Here is a 17,396-nt window from a genome sequence, read left to right as displayed (position 1 = left end):
GTAATTGGTTTGAATGAGAGTCACACCCTAAGTGGGAGGATTCAGGGAAGTGCTTATTTCTTTTCCACTGCACAGTTCCAGGAATGAGAAACTTGTTACCTTTTGTCACCCACCCCGAATGGTCTCTTTTCAATCCCTTGCATTTTGCCCCCTCAGGTTCTTCAGGGGTTAAGATGGCACCATTGGGAAAGATGGGCTGTGCAGTCTAAGAGTTAGAGCTTGTAGGGCTGACTGTTCTTGGGCTGTGGTCTTAGCAGCCTCGTTGGCCACGGCAACTCCCCTATAAGGGAGGTGTTGCCCCTTTGATGACTCCTGCAGTGACTAAAACTTTCCTTGGAAACTGGACTGCTTTAGGAGTTCTAGAATTTCTGCCTTGTGTTTGATAGGGGATCTTTGGCTGTTAGTAGTCCCTTTTATTTTCATGTGGCCGCATAGGCATGTAGCACTAGAATCCATACTTGGAACAAGTATATCTATGTATCTATATCGGTATATATTCTTAATCCCTTTCCTAGCTGGAGCGCTTTGGTCAAAGCAATCAACTTAGCCTTTTGGGTAGAAGTATGAAAGGGTAGGGCTCCAGACTCAGCACTACAAACCAGTTTGTATTTTCTGGAACTATGGGGTGAACTGGGACCACTGCTCATTAACTGCCCTCAGGTCCTGAACAAACTTGTACTCTCTACTTCGCTTTTTTATGAGCAGAATGGGGATATTACATGGAGATTGGCAGGGTCATAACAACCCATATTTTAAGAACCAGGTTATTAAAGGATAGATACCTGGTTGGGCCTTGGGCCACAAGGGATACTGCTTTTTTTCTTCCCATGGATAATAGCTTTTTTTAAAAAATTGAAATACAGTTGACTTACAGTGTTGTGTTAATTTCTGCTGTACAGCAAAGTGATTCAGTTATACATATATATACGTTCTTTTCTGTATTCTTTTCCGTTAAGGTTTATCTCAGGATATTGAATATACTTCTGCGCTATCCAGTAGGACCTTGTTTATCCATTCTAAATGTAATAGTTTGCATCTGCTAAACCCAAATTCCCAGTACATCCCTTCCCACCCTCTTGGCAACCCCAAGTGTGTTCTCCATGTCTGAGTCTGTTTCTGCTTTATAAATAGGTTCATTTGAGTCATATTTTAGATCCCACATATAAGTGATATCATATGATGTTTGTCTGACTAACTTCACTTAGTGCAGTAATTTCTAGGGCCATCCATGTTGCTGCAAATGGCATTATTTCATTTATGGCTGAGTAATATTCCATTGTGTATTTGTACCACATCTCCTTTATCCATTCCTCTGTTGATGAACATTTAGGTGGCTTCCATGCCCTGGCTATTATAAATGGTGCTGCCATAAACATTGGGGTGCATGTGTCTTTTCAATTTATGGTATTCTCTGGATAGATGCCCAAGAGTGGGATTGCTGGATCATACGGTAGTTCTATTCTTAGTTTTTTGAGGAACCTCCATACCGTTTTCCATAGTGGTTGTACCAATTCACATTCCTACCAACAGTGTAGGAGGGTTCCCTTTTCTCCACACCCTCTCCAACATTTATTATTTGTAAACTTTTGATGATAGCCATTCTGAAAGGTGTGAGTGACACCTCATTGTAGTTCTTATTTGTGTTTCTCAAATAGTGATTTTTAGCATTTTTCCACAGGCCTGTTGGCCATTTGTATCTCTTCTTTGGAGAAATATCTATCTAAGCCTCTGCCCATTTTTCAGTTGGGCTGTTTGGATTTTTGTTGTTGTTGAGTTGTATGAGCTGTTTGTATATTTTGGAAATTAAGCCATTGTCAGTTACATCATTCACAAATATTTTCTCCCATTCCATAGACTGTCTTTTCATCTTGTTTATGGTTTGCTTTTACTAGCTGTGCAAAAGCCAGTAAATTCAATTAGGTCCCATTTGTTTTTGCTTTTATTTCTATTGCCTTGGGATACTGACCTAAGAAAACACTGGTTATAATTTATGTCAGAAACGTTTTACCTATGATCTCTTCTAGGAGTTTTATGGTGTCTTATGTTTAATTAAGTCTTTTAAGCATCGGGTTTTAATGAAATCTGAATTGGGCGCACATTAGTAGCTCTGCCAGGAACCTCAGTGTCCCAGACAGAGAGATTTATTTGAGAAACAGTATAAGAGGAAAGGGAGACCTACTCTGACTTGTAACTGAGGCAGGCTCCCATGGCTAAGAGCAGTTGTTTCTCCTGCTGAGTATTCTGAGGGGGCCTCCAAATTGAACTGCTGTCTGGGACGTAGTGAGCAAACCCCTTGATGAGGGAAGGGGCCCTCAGGTATGAGCAGAAACTGGCATGCAAAGGTAGAACTTCCTAGTAAGCAGCAGAGGGGCGCGTGTGAATCATTTGCCTTTGGGCTGTCCATTGTTCCCTGTTACTCTACAAGATTGGGAGGACAAGGGTCCAGGGGAATCAGCACAGAGTAGGCGGGCCCCATATATAATGAGAAAATAACCTTCCTACCTGCCATCTCAAGGGTTACCCGAGGCTCCTCTGGGGAAATGACCAGGTGTCTTTTGGGAGCCAAGGAGGGTCCCAGCCCTGTCAGGCTTCAGTCCTCTTAGCTGTCATTAATTTGGGAGCCCCTAGTCCCCTTTGGGCAAGACTAGGGGCAGTCTTGCTTCTAGTGCCCTTTCATTTGCATATTGGACAGGATCTTGCTGGACTTTTTCCATACATGGGACATTTTTCCTTCCAGTGGCCCTCCTGGCTGCATTTAAAACAGGTCCCTTATCAGTGGGGCAGTGGCGCTGATCCAGATTTTCTAGGTCCTGCTTCCCCCATAGGCTTTCTTAAGGCGGGGGGTAACCCTGAGGTGGTACAGGGATTAGGGCTGCTGCCAATAATTGTGCCTTTCATCCTTGACTCCTTTTTACTTCCCCAACCCTATCTTTATTGTTAAACATTTCAAAAGACAAGTTCATGAGCTGATTCCTGAAGGTCTGGGGCCTCATTCCCTAATTTTCTCCCAATATCTGGGGTAGATTGATAAAATGGGTATTTATTAGAATTTGCCCTTTGGGGTGTTGGGATTAATGTGGGTGTACGTTTCACCAGGTAGCCCTGGAAGAGGGCTGGATTCTCATCTTTTCCCCTCATTGCTTCTCTGACTTTGTCATAATTAATAAGTCTAACAACATACTCTTCCATCCCCCCATGAGGCAAGGTATGTGGTTCTTGTGTTAAAGCCTCCTCTCCCTCTTGTTGGTAGTCCCAGTGGAGGTCTTGGTTGGGAATTACATCCCCCACCCTCTAACGTAGATTACATGTCCTTGATTTTGGGCTGCTAGTTCATTAGCATGTGCCGGGCTGCATCAAGGATCTGGATTTTTTTCTTCAGAGGTGCAGGGCCTAGAAAGGAGGACCTGCAGGTTTCCTCCTACGTTCATAGGACATTGTCGACTTGGTGAATTCCTTTACAGTCTGACTGAGGCCCCCAGAAAAATGCCCACATTGCTCTTTGGAGGTGGCTAGGTTAGCCATCAGAAGAGGGACAAGGACTCTGATTGTCCCTCCATTACCAGTTGGTACTTCCCTTAAGGCTGGGAGGTAGTTCTGCTTTTGTAGGATTAGCAGGACTCACCTCTGGTAACAGAGGATATAGGGCAGGGCTGGAGGATAAGATGGTAGGACTTCCAGCAACCCAGGTAGGGCGCTTGAGAGAGGTCTGGGAGATTGTCCCCTCTCAGAATTGGTTGTGGACTTCAAGGAGGTGGACTCATAAAGGGTCACCTTAAACATTGGGCTCCCATGGGGGAAGAAGGCCCTTTGAAGGAGTGTGAGCCAGGCATATCCAGGAAGGTTTTAGAACTGGGTCTTGGAATAGGATCATGAACATTTGGACCTAAGTGACTTCCCCACATTTACCGTCCTTTTTACGAACTAGGTACCATTGCAAGATGGTACTGTAATTCAGTGACTCATTTTTTGGCCAGATCTCTTGGTCCCCTAGTTTGTATTGGGGCCATGCAGGGTTGCAAAAGAAAATTAATCTCTTCTCTCTTAAGCCATCTTGTTTAAATTTATCCCAATTAGCTAATATACATCCTAATGGGGAGTCTTTCAGGGTGCTTACAGTTGCCCCCATTTTTGCTTAGGATGTTGTAAGGAGACAGGGGTCTGAAGGATCCTGGCCAAATGGTAGTTTCTGTCCTGGTGCTCTCCCCGTGTCCCTGATATCCCAAAAAACATGAGAAGGGAGTGCACAGCTAGGGACTTGAGTGGATAGACTCCCTCGAGGTTGTTGCAGAATCAAGTTCAAATGGCAGTTAGAGATCATAAAAGTGCCCTGATCCATGGTGGCTTTTGACTCCAGGGTAGGGAATTCAGAAGAAGAGGTATTGAATTAAGCAGGGAAAACTGGGCTGGTGGCTGGCTCGCCTTAACAAGGGGTTTGCTTGGCAAAGGCATCCATGAGATCCATCTGAGTGCCTGATGTCTGCCTGTTCAGCAAGCCTGAGGAGGCCCCCGGGTTAGTGAGAGGAATAAGAGCCAGAGGGAGAAAAAGCGACTGGAGGGCCAAGGCCGAAACCCTACAGAGAGGGAGGGAGGAGACCTAGGGCCTGAACTGGCTAAGCAGTCATCTTTATCGCCCTTTGAAAGAAGAAGAAAAGTCGAGCCAAAGGGTAGGGCTGGAGCACCTCAAGGCAATGTGTTGATAGCATATGAGGAAAAGGTTGCCTTCAGTAATGTTGTTTAGTATAACAATGTCTCATCAAACAACCAAGAAAGTGTGATCAGCTGGAGACTCAGGGTGATGGCAGGTCTTGACCAGAGGAGAGGATGAAGCAGGGTACCTCTGTATAGCCATGAAACAGGCAACACCTGACCTGTTGGCAAAGCTGGCAGGGGAACTCAAGGACCAGTAAACAGTCTAAGAAGTCTAAGTTGTGGGTTGCTGAGAGATGGAAGAGGGGAAAACCCAGAGTGATGGATCTTGTGAATCCAAACTAAGCTAGGAAACACAAGTCCATGACCCTGAGTGGGAGGTGCTCACCCACAACCTCTGGTCAGGGATGCAGTGAAGTCACAATCCCTGAGAAGTACTCAGGGAGGGCCAGGCTACAAATCAAGGAGAGGGAGTGGGAGAGGGAGCCAGCAGAGAAAAGCCTTGGGCTGAGTGGGCTCCTTCACTGCCAGAGTGCTGGTCTCCGCCAGAATTCATGGACAGCTACTTGATCTTAATGGCTCTGGACCCTCTATCCTAACCACCTTCCATGGAGGAAGGGAGCCATAACATAATCTGTGGATTGAGATTATGCCCTCTGAGGTCCTTTTATGGTCACCACAAAAGATGTTACAGGAGAGGGAAATGTCACATCCTAGGACCTGCAGGAGTCTTTAGGATGGAACATCAAGTGAAGATTCTTGGCTTTGCACAGGAAAGAATTCAAGAGTTAGCCAGGCTAAAGGGAAAGCAAGTTTATTTGGAGAAATACATCTTCCACAGGCAGAATGTGGACCTTCTCAGAAACCAAGAGCAGCTCCAGGGCATAAGGTTGTAGGTTTAGTATGGGCTAAGTAATTTAATAGGCTAATGAGGAAGAATATGCTTGCTAATTCGGGGTAGGGTGGGGGTTTCTCAGGAATTGGGCCACTGCCCACTTTGTGAGTTTTTTGTATGCCATGGCATAAGGGGGAGTGATTTTTGGTATTACAATGAAGGTATAATGAGCTAAAGGTCAATGACCAGATTCTTCTCCAAGCTGCCTTGGTTTCACTTGGTTTTAACTGATCTTTATTGCATCCAAACAGCTGCATCCCTTCTTCAGCTAGCATTTGTGTCTTTCCCCTTTCTAGCCTGTCTCAATGCCACCTTATAATGGGTTAAGAAATATACAATGGGGCCTAACCTGCAAAAAAAAACCCCATGTGGTGAGTCACTCAGAATTGCATGATTTGTGCTAAAAATAACCCAAAGACTGCCATGGGATCCCCCAGATGGGGCTCCAACATGGAGGAACCTGTCCTACTGAGGACTGGGCTCAAATACCTGAGTTGCAGGGAATTTCAGATACCTGATCATGCTGTGGATACTTTTCAAGATGGGTGGAAGCATATCCCACCTGGGCAGAAGAAGTTTTAAGAGTACGCCTGTTCTTGGACAAACAAGGCTGACTGTGAGAGTGGCATCACCATTGAAATCTCCCTGTGGAAACTGGAGTAAAGCCATTCCTGGGGACAATGTCAAGAATGTGCCTGTCAAAGATGTTCATCATGGCAGCATGGCTGGTGACAGCAAAAATGACCCACTGATGGAGGCAGCTGGCTTCACAGCTCAAGAGATTGTCTTGAACTATTCAGACCAAATCGATGCTGGATGTGCACATGTGCTGGATTGTTACACAGCTAACATTGCTTGTACGTTTGCTGAGCTGAAAGAGAAAATTGATTGTCATTATGGGGAAAAGCTGAAAGATGGCTTCAAATTCTTGAAATTTTGTGATATAGCCATCATTGGTATGGTTCCCGGCAAGCCCATGTGTGTTGAGAGCTTCTGGGCAGTTTTTTTTTTTTTTTTGGTCTTTTTGCCATTTCTTGGGCCGCTCCCGCAGCATATGGAGGTTCCCAGGCTAGGGGTCTAATTGGAGCTGTAGCTGCCAGCCTACGCCAGAGCCACAGCAACACGGGATCCAAGTTGTGTCTGCAAGCTACACCACAGCTCACAGCAACGCCGGATCTTTAACCCACTGAGCAAGGCCAGGGATCAAACCTGCAATCTCATGGTTCCTAGTTGGATTCGTTAACCACTGTGCCACGATGGGAACTCCCTTCTGGGTAGTTTTGGTGTTCGTGACATGACAGACAGATGGTTGCTGTGGGTGTCATCAAAGCAATGGACAAGAAGGCAGCTGGAGCTGGCGAAGTCACCAAATGCCCAGAAAGCTCAGAAGGTTAAATGAATACTACTCCCAGTACTTGCCACCCTAGTCTTAATCAGTGGTGGAAGAATGGTCTAGGAACTGTCTCAATTGGCCGTATAAGTTTAATGGTAAAGGACTGGTGATAATACATTGTAAAACCTTGAGAAGGAGAATGTTTTGTGGACCACTTGTTTTGTGTGTGGCAGTTTTAAGTTATCAGTTCTTAAAATCAGCACCTTTTAATTGGTTAAAGCCCTCCTTAAGAAAATTATCCTCTAATTTGGATTAAGGCAACAGAGGTTTGGAGACCACAGTTAATAGGAATAAGTGAAAAAAGAAGAATATTGATTTAACTTGGGATAAACCCTTGGCAGTTGGCCTGTTATAGATCAGTGGCTCCAAGAGCAGGCTTAAATTAAGCCCCTTTGAAATATTGTAGGATAGGCCATTACAGATGTCTGTACAAATGAGCACATCTACATACGCCCAATGTTTTAACACAGTTGGCAACTGCTAGATCTTTTAGAGCACTGTACTAATCTCTGTTCATGAACTTGTCTCCAGTTGAAGTTAATGGCAGTGGAAAGGTCAACCTATTTGTTTAATTTTGTCCAAATAGTACATTTATTATCTAGTAGATGCATTGGAAACTAGAACTAAAACCCCAAGTTCAGTTACAAGTTAGATACCAAAGTGCTAAGGGGTTTCATCAGATTCAAATAGTTATAGATCAAAAAAGGAAAGAGGACTTTACTACCAACTATAAGACTCTAAGGAATACTTATTATCTTCCTTGCTCATTTAGCAGGAAGTAGCCAGGGTGGTTTTCGTCCCTTTCCCCACAAGATCGTGGAAGGAACACTGACCCTGGGGAATTGTAATAGGGAAGAACCATTGTATCCTATCATGCGTTACTAAAAGGAGTTGTCTGTAAGTTTAAACATAATGGCCCATGTCTAGAAACCCTGATTTTCTAGGTAATGAAAATGAAGCTAAAATACCTTTGTTTAGCTCAGAGAAAACAGATGATCAGTGAGTTCCCACTGCGGTGCAACAGTTCCGCCATTGTCTCAGCAGCAGCATGGGTTTGACCTCCAGCATGGTGCAGTGGGTTAAAGATCTATCATTGCTTGGAATCGGTCCCTGGCCTGGGAACTTCCATATGCCACAGGTGTGTGTGTGTGTGTGTGTGTGTGTGTGTGTGTGTGTGTGTGTGTGAATAATGACCAGGCCCACTTGTAATTGACTGCAGGCATGGAAGAAAATATATCCCCTCCGAAGGCTGACCAGAACCAGGAAATATTTGGCTTTACTTCCTCCCCTTTTAGTATAAAAGAAGCCTGGATTTTAACTCCTGGTTCTTTGAAACAGGAGTCCACCATCTTCTTGGTCTGCTGGCTTTCTGAAAAAAATTGTTATTCCTTGCTCCAACCACTCATCTCTTGATGGACTGGCCCCTTGTGCAGTGAGAAGTAGGAGCTTGTACTCAGTAAAAGGGTGATAGTGAGAAATTTCAAGGAAATTTGGTCAAAAGTACTTGGTTCAAGTCAAGATTCTGGATGGATTTTCTGGCTCCATATAGAATTTTTCAGATCAAATGTTACAGTAACCAGAACTTTATTCCCAGTAATGACTGCTCAGTAGCTCATGGGCTGGTCACTGCCCTGTTATTCTCTGTGCTTGAAGAATATTGGACAAAGGAATTGACCAAGATTAGTGTGGTTTAATTTAAAAGAGAAGTTCAGGAGTTCTGTCGTGGCTCAGTGGTTAATGAATTGGACTGGGAGCCATGAGGTTGTGGGTTTGATTCCTGGCCTAGCTCATTGGGTTGAGGATCTGGCGTTGCCGTGAGCCGGGGGTTAGGTTGTAGATGCGGCTTGGATCCCATGTGGCTGTGGCGTTGGCTGGCAGCTACAGCTCTGATTAGACCCTAGCCTGGAGACCTCCATATGCCATGGGAGCAGCCCTAGACCTAAATAAAAAGTTCAATGGTCAAGGTCACGTGTTGCAATTATTTACCAAAGTAGGCTGTAAAGTGTCCTTTCTAAGGACTAAGGACTCAAGCAGACGTCTTGACTATATTAAGACAGCATTCTCCAAATGTTCAGTGAGATATTACAATATATTGGGGGAAAATGTTTGTGATTAAATATTTTGGAAAATGTTTACCTGAACAAATAAAACGTGTTTACTACTGAATTTCTAAGATTAACTATCAGTATTCATAGTAAATGTTTAAGAGGAAGACACAGAGTGTTTCCCAAACTTGCTTGATAGTGGAACCGAGTTGACTCAAAGTACCGTAGCTGGACTATTTTTCTATAGAATATTCTTTGGTAAACACTAAACTAGATAATCACTTGCCTAAGTGCCTGCTTGCAGACTAGATGATTTTTCTGGGTTTCTTTGAATTAATGTGGTCTAGGTAAAAATCCTTCAATCACAGGCCATGATTAGGCCTTCACCAGCTTTATCTATCACAGCTAATAGGTGAATTCACTTGAGATGCGATAGCGAACTATTGAGCTAGATGAGAAAACCGTCATGAAGTGGAGATAGCATTTGGAGTCACAAGAGGACATTTTTGCCACTAATTAGCTGTGTTGTTCAAAGGAAGTTACATATGTTATAAGAATCTCAGGATCCTGCCACATAAAATGTGCGTAATACTACCTGTTTCCAGAGCTGTTATTATTCAATCATATGTATGCCATACATACATAGATATGTGTGTGACTATAAACTTGAGTACCTATCAGCGCTGTAAGGAAACAAATTTTAGGTCTTCAGAAAAGTTAAGAAAAAGGATGTGAAAACGTTTTATTTAGGCAGGTTTTACTGTAACGATATTTTGTTTTATAAAATAATTTTATAAAAGAGTCCATCAAGATATTATATAGAAAATACACACTAAGGTAATATCTATATACACTTCATAAAAATAGAATACATCTTGGCAATTGCTTCCAGAGTCTGTTACCACCATATACAGTGTAATGACGTTTAACATTTATGCTGATTTGAACATACAAGATTTTCAAGAAAAAGAAACTGTCTCATGGCTATTTTGAAAAATTGATTCTAATTGACAAGAAAATCTCCAAAGTGCTGGACTGTAAAAGTTATGGAGCTAACTGAATGGAAGGTCATATCAAAAATGTTTGAGCAAAGATCCATGCTATAACAGTCATCTGAGGACAAAGTAATATTTTTTTCTATTATCACAACTTGTTCAGCAGATTTCACAAAGTCACTGAAAATCATCCTTATTTGGGATGTTCAGTCAATGTGAGCACCATTTGGTATCAAAAAAATCTAGAAGCTGTACTGTATTTCTAAAATGAGGTGTATTTTTTTTTTCCTTAAAGTGAAAATAGGTATATATGAACTATTAGAATAAAAGTATCAATACTTATGAGGATGCTTTTTAAAAGTTACTTATTAAGCTTTGATAAAACATATAGCAATCAGTTTTATTACTCTAAAAATGGTTAAATGCTCAATCCACTTGGCTTGGAATTTTTTTTTAATGGAAAATTATCTGGGCTATTATGCTACTATAAAACATCACTGATGTGTCCTGGTAAATGTTCAGAATAATTCTTGCAATGTAACTGCTTCAATGTAATAAAATACTAAGGGGATTTTCTAGACCTTACCAAAAGATATGACCATGGTGGGATCATGAAAATACCTCAGCAGAACCAAGGAAGGCACACAAAACAGCATAGCACCAATCTCAAGTTGCCAAGATTGCAACTATTCAGGAGACAGTAATCTGGAAGGGGACTTGATTCCCATGATAAATGCTGTTTAAATACTTGGATTAGGCTTTGGAAGACTTCTTAGTATGGATAGGCAGACACAGCTATATAAACGATGAATGTGGTCTGATACTCAATGGTCCCATTGGCACTGTAGGATAAGGCTCGAACCCTCATGCGGTAGGTCTCTGGTTCTCGGAGGGGTCGTGTGGTGTACACCACGCCTTTCAGGTTTTCATCCCTTAAGGCAAAAGGAACAGTGTGTTCCTCATCTAGCATGAGGAACGTTGTCCTGGGATGCATCACTCCATCCTGCGTGTATGCAACCAGCCGGATCAAATCTTGATTGGCGGCTATTCCAAATGGGAGGGAGACAAGTTTGTATTCCAAGGCATATGGGCTCAAGGCACATTCCAAATCATTGGGTGGACAGTTCTTGAGGCAGAGCCTAAGGTCAAAAAACACATGAAGTGCATAAGAGTTATCTGGCTTGGAAGCAGGAGAAGGCACGATGCAGGTCCCCATGATCGATGTAAAACTTTGGTCATTGAAGGCAGGAGACAGCCTGACTGCAAAACACTGAGGCTCACCCCATTTTCTGTGTCTCTAACTCAAACCAGAGGCCAGATGGTGATGAGAAGATGCTGGTCTAGAGTCATCTCTCTTCCTCTCTCTCAGCTCCATGAAAGTCAGAAACTTTTGAACCACCCAAGTAAGGAGGACCACGAGAGTGTCTTTAAAAATGAAAAGTCAGTTTTGAAAAGAGAAGCATCTGCACATATATTGGAAACAAGAACTTCTTAAAGAGAGCAAAAAGTTATTTTAGAATTTTTACATCTATCCTAAGACTGCTTGAAAGCAGAAACAGAATATATTATTTGGTCTGTTTTTCTAAAAATAATAAAAGGTCCATTAGGACTCCTGGAAAAAACCTTCCTTTTGTATTTGTCTTCCACATGATTTTAGGTTTGAAAATACAGTATTTTCTTTTTCCAGAGCCCACAGTGGCTGTTTCTGAGTCATCATGACTTTTAGATTGTCTGCCAAAAATTGCTGGTAATAAAGAGTAAAATCTTAAAAATACACAAAGGACCATGTTCTGATAGGGATTCTTCAGTCATCGTATTTTTAAACGTCTCATAGTCTGTTTTTTAATTTTTTCCCTTCCCTTCCCTTCCCTTCCTATTCCCCTCAGACAGATTACAAATAGGTTTTTGATGGATCCTGGGCAGCCCACACTTGACCATGTTACGGTAACGTGGGAGTCACTGCTGGGAGGAAAACAAAGTGTGAGATCCAACCAGTGTTTGGCTTCAGAACCACCTCCTTATTGGCAGGTTCTATTCATGATGGCCATTATCTCATTTTTCAAGCACCTCAGTAACTTGGTAACCAAAGAAAGAGGGTAACATTGCTGTAAGGGGAGGGAGAAAATAGAAGAGTGGTTTATTTGGAACCCAGAAAAGACAGTGTTGCAGACAGCAGGCAATGTGAGAAAGAGGACATGTGAATAGACAGACCACTGACTCATCTTTACTCTCCACTCTCTCATGGAGTCACAATGACTCATTAGGCCAACAGCCCTGGCGCTTCTCGGAGTACTCTATGGACTGAGCCCTGAGGCAACATCAGCTGAAAGTGGACAATTTCAAAGAAAGGCAGGCTCTGTCACCCCATAAAACCCTCCCTCCTGAGGCAGAATTCTAGATGTTGCCTGGTAGATTATACGCTGGGGAGACTTGCTCCAGGAACCCCTGCAGCTCCAAGGGACAGTTTAGGCTGCTGTAAGATGAGCTCATTTCTTGCCCATTCATTGAAGAAGGAACACAGTGTAACCCCATATTCCCTGGGGGAAACTGACCTGCTGTGAATGAAACATGACTGTAGACAGGGCTTGCTGGTCAAGGAGAGAGGGGAAGAAGGATTTTCCAAAGCATGTCTGGGAAGAGGAGGGAAGACATACCCTGAAAAGGGATGCCGCTGGTAGTCAGGTGGACAGGGCGTATCGATGCACCGGTAGCTTCCTCTCATGTTGAAGCACATGCGATTCGGCCCACAGCGTACATTCTGCTCCAGACACTCATCAACATCTACATCAGGAAAGGGAACAAGGAGCATCAGCAACTTGGGTCAGAACAGGTGTCAGGGCAGGCGTTGCGGATATCTGACTGGAATGTCGAGGGCCAGCTCTCACCCTCAGAATGAACTCGGTAGCTGTACCTAAGTTTCTTCAACTACCAAGTGGGGATCTTGATATCTGGTGTGCTATTTCCCATATTTCACTGAAGATAAGTTTTGTTTTTTTTTTTTTAAAACATAGGTGAAAAGACATGGAAAAAATAAGAGCTAGGGAAGTAGAAGGGAACTCCAATTTTTGTATTTGGAAAATAAAATGCATTTGAGTTTTGTAAAGCCAATAATTTTTTTTAAGGATATCACTTATTTTATTTTACGTTTTGGAATTTATTTTTTATTGTTATTTCCCCCAACACACTTTTTTTCTACCATCATGGAGACCCAGTTACACATACATTTATACATTCTTTTTTCTCCAATTGTTGTGCTGCGTTGTAAGTATCTAGACATAGTTCTCAGTGCGACACAGCAGGATCTCATTGTTAATCCATTCCAAAAGCAAGAGTTTGCATCCATTAACCCCAAGCTCCCAATCCCTCCCACTCTTTCCCTCTCCCCTCCTCTCCCCCCCTGCCCCTGGGAAACCGCAAGTCTGTTCTCTAAGTCCATGGTTTTCTTTTCTGTGGAAAGGTTCATTTGTGCTATACATTAAATACCAAATATGTGTGATATCATATGGTATTTGTCTTTCTCTTTCTGACTGACTTCACTCAGTATGAGAGTCTCTAGTTCCAACCATGTTGTTGCAAATGGCATTATTTTGTTCTTTTTTATGGCTGAGTAATATTCCATTGTATTTGTGTACCACGTCTTCTTTATCCATTGCCCTGTGAATGGACATTTATGTGGTTACATGTCTTTGCTTTGGTAAGTAGTGCTGCAGTGAACACAGGGTGCATGTATCTTTTCAAATAATGGTTTTCTCCGGATAGATGCCCAGGAGTGGCACTGCAAGAACATGTGGTAGTTCTATTTTTAGTTTGTTGAGGAACCTCCAGAGTGTTTTCCATAGTGGTTGTACCAATTTACATTTTTTTTTTTTTTTTTTTTGTCTTTTCTAGGGCCACACCTGCAGCGTATGGAGGTCCCAGGCTAGGGGTCCAATTGTAGCCGCTGGCCTACTCCATAGCCATAGCAACTGCAATTTACATTCTTATCAACAGAGGGTTCCCTTTCTCCACACTCTCTGCAGAACTTACTGTCTGTAGACTTTCTGATCTTGGTCATTCCGGCTGGCATAAAGTGGTACTGTAGTTTTGATTTGCATTTCCGTAATACTTTGTGATGCTGAGGATTGTTTTATGTGTTTTTTGGCTATCTGTATGTTTTCTTTGGAGAAATGCCTATTTAGGTCTTCTGCCCATTTTTTGATTGGGTTTTTTTTTTGATACTGAATTGTATGAGTTGTTCATATGTTTTAGAGATTAATCCTTTGTTGGTTACTTCATTTGCAAATATTTTCTCCCATTTCCTATTCTGTGGGCTGTCTTTTCATTTTGTATATGCTTTCCTTTGCTGTTCAAAAGCTTTTAAGTTTAATTAGGTCTCATTTGTTTGCTTTTATTTTAATACATTAAAAAATTTTTTTCATTTTAGTACTATGAAAAATGCCATTGGTAATTTAATAGGGATCGCATATCTGTAGTTTGCCCTGGCTCATGTAATCATTTTGATAATATTGATTCTTCCAATTCAAGAGCCTGGTATATCTTTTTATCAGTTTGTTTCATCTTTGATTTCTTTCATCAATATTTTATAGTTTTCAGAGTACAGCTCTTATTCTCTTTAGGAAGGATTATTCCTAGGTATTTTATTATTTTCGATGTGATGGTAAATGGGATGGTTTCTTTAACTTGTCTTTCTCATCTTTCATTATTAGTAATTCAGAAATGCAATAGAGTTCTATTAATTTTGCACTCTGCAACTTTACCAAATTCATTAATGAGCTCAAATAATATTCTGGTAGCATCTTTAGGACTTTATGCATAGTGTGGTGTCATCTGCAAATAGTGATAGCTTTACTTCTTTTCCAGTTTGGGTTCCTTTTATTTCTTTTCCAATTTGGTTTCCTTTTCCTTCTTTTCCTTCTCTGATTGCCATGGTTAGGACTTCCAAAACTATGTCGAATAAAAGTGGTGAGAGTGGACATCCTTGGCTTCTTCCTGATCTTACTGGAAATTCTTTCAGCCTTTCACTGTTGAGAATGATGTTTGTCATATATGGCCTTTATTATATTGAGGTTGTTCCTTCTGCACCCACTTTCTGGAGAGTTTTTATAAGAAATGGGTGTTTGAGTTTGTCAAAAGCCTTTTCTGCATCTATTGAGATGATCATATGGTTTTTATTCAATTTGTTAATATGGTGTATCACACTGATTTTTGGATATTGAAAAATCCTTGCATTCCTGGGATAAATCCCACTTGATTGTGTATGATTTTTTTAATGCATTATTGGATTTTGTTTGCTAGTATTCTGTTGAGGATTTTTGCATCACTTTTCATCTGTGAAATTGGCCTCTAATTTTCTTTCTTTGTGGTATCTTTTTCTGACTTTTGTATCAGGAGGATGGTGGCTTCATAGAATGAGTTTGGGAATATTCCTTCCTCTGCAATTTTTGAAAACAGTTTCAGAAGGATAAGTATTAACTCTTACCTAATTTTTTTATTTTTAGGGCCACACCCTTGGGATATGGAAATTCCCAGGCTAGGGGTCGAATTGGAGCTACAGCTGCCAGCCTATGCTACAGCAATGTAGGATCCAAGCTGTGTCTGCAACCTACACCACAGCTCATAGCAACGCGTTTCCCAACCCACTGAGCGAGGCCAGGGATCAAACCTGCATCCTCATGGATACTAGTTGGATCCATTTCCACTGTGCCACAATGGGAACTCCTCTTATCTAAATGTTTGATAGAATTCACCTGTGAAGCAAGCTCGTCCTGGACTTTTGTTTATTGGAAAATTTTTTTTCTTTTTTTTTGTCTTTTTGCCATTTCTTGGGCCGCTCCCTTGGCATATGGAAGATTCCCAGTCTAGGGGTCTAATCGGAGCTGTAGCCACCGGCCTACGCCAGAGCCACAGCAATGCAAGATCTGAGCCACGTCTGCGACCTACACCACAGCTCACGGCAACGCCGGAACGTCAACCCACTGAGCAAGGGCAGGGATTGAACCCGCAACCTCATAGCTCCTAGTCAGATTTGTTAACCACTGCACCACGACGGGAACTCCCTGGAAATTTTTTAAATCACATTTTCAACTTCAGTACTTGTGACTGGTCCATTCATATTTTCTATTTCTTCCTGCTTCAGTCTTGAAAGATTGTACCTTTCTAAGAATTTGCCCATTTCTTCTAGGTTGTCCATTTTATTGGCACATAGTTGCTTGCAGTAGTTTCTTACATTCTTTGTATTTCCATGGTGTCTGTTATAACTTCTTTTTCACTTAGAATTGTATTGATTTAGGCCTTCTCCCCTTTTTTCCTTGATAAATCTGGCTAAAGGTTATCAATTTTGTTGATCTTTTCAAAGAACAAACTTTTAGTTTCATTGATCTTTTGTATTATTTTCTTCATCTCCTTTTCATTTATTTCTGCTCTGATCTTTCTTTTCTTTTACTAACTTTGGGTTTTGTTAGTTCTTTCTCTAGTTGCTTTAGGTATAAAGTTAGATTGCTTATTTGGGATTTTTCTTGTCTGCTGAAGTAAGCACATATTGCTATAAACTGCCCCCACCCTTATTTTTGCTTTTTAGTGCCACACCTGTGGCATATGGAGGGTCCCAGGCTAGGGGTCTAATTGGAGCTAGAGCTGCTGGCCTGCAACACAGCAACGCCAGATCTGAGCTGCATCTGTGACCTACACCACAGCTCACAGCAATGCTGGATCCTTAACCCACTGATTGGTTTTGATGTCGTATTTGTGTGTGGATGATTTCCTATCTTTACTATATGTTTGCCTTCATGAGCAAGATTTCCCATTTCATAATTTTCTTGTTTCTAGTTATGGCCTTTTTTCTGCCTAGTGAAGCTCCTTTAGCAATTTTTCTAAAGCTGGTTTGGTGATGCTGCCCTCTTAGTTTTTGTTTGTTTGTAAAGCTTTTGATTTCTGCATCAAATATGAACAACAGCCTTGCTGGGTAAAGGATTTCTGTAGTTTTTTTTTTTCTTTTATTACTTTGAATATATCATGCCATTCCCTTCTGGCCTGCAGATTTTCTGATGAAAAATCAGCTGATAACCTGATAGTGATTCTCCTGTATGTTTTTACTTTTCCCTGTTGCTTTTAATATTTTCTCTTTAGTTTTTGTCAATTTGGGAGTTCCTTGGTGGTGCAGTGGGCTAAGGATCTGGTGTTGTCACTTCTGTGACTTCGGTCACTGCTGTGGCGTGAGTTCAGTCCCTGAACTGTGAACTTCTACATGCCATAAGTATGGCTTAAAAAAATTTTTTTTGGTCACTTGATTACTCTGTGTCTTGGCATGTTCCTCCTTGGGTTAATTCCGCATGGGACTCTGTGCTTCCTGGACTTGAGTAATTATTTCCTTTTTCATGTTAGGAAAGTTTTCAACTATTATCTCTTCAGATATTTTTTCAGGC

General features: G+C 41.7%; 1 protein-coding gene and 1 pseudogene across 3 annotated transcripts in view; one reads left to right on the top strand and one right to left on the bottom strand.

Moving 5' to 3' along the window:
* LOC110255569 lies at window positions 4,945-7,820 on the top strand (annotated as a pseudogene).
* The window catches only part of HMCN1 (hemicentin 1), a 492,489-nt gene continuing 484,790 nt past the window's right edge, over window positions 9,698-17,396 (bottom strand). Inside the window, exons 106-107 of one of the 3 annotated variants that reach the window (XM_021102638.1) lie at window positions 12,630-12,756; window positions 9,698-11,114 (exon numbers count right to left, since the gene is read on the bottom strand). In XM_021102638.1, coding sequence (XP_020958297.1) covers window positions 10,748-11,114; window positions 12,630-12,756 — 494 coding nt within the window. In that variant the 3' untranslated portion in view covers window positions 9,698-10,747. The remainder of the gene's footprint in view (window positions 11,115-12,629; window positions 12,757-17,396) is intronic. The other 2 variants (XM_021102639.1, XM_021102640.1) reach the window with 2 other exon arrangements.

This window comes from Sus scrofa, chromosome 9 (genome assembly GCF_000003025.6).
Source record: "Sus scrofa isolate TJ Tabasco breed Duroc chromosome 9, Sscrofa11.1, whole genome shotgun sequence".
NCBI classification, from domain to species: domain Eukaryota; kingdom Metazoa; phylum Chordata; class Mammalia; order Artiodactyla; family Suidae; genus Sus; species Sus scrofa.
This window is presented reverse-complemented; position numbering and strand designations above follow the sequence as displayed.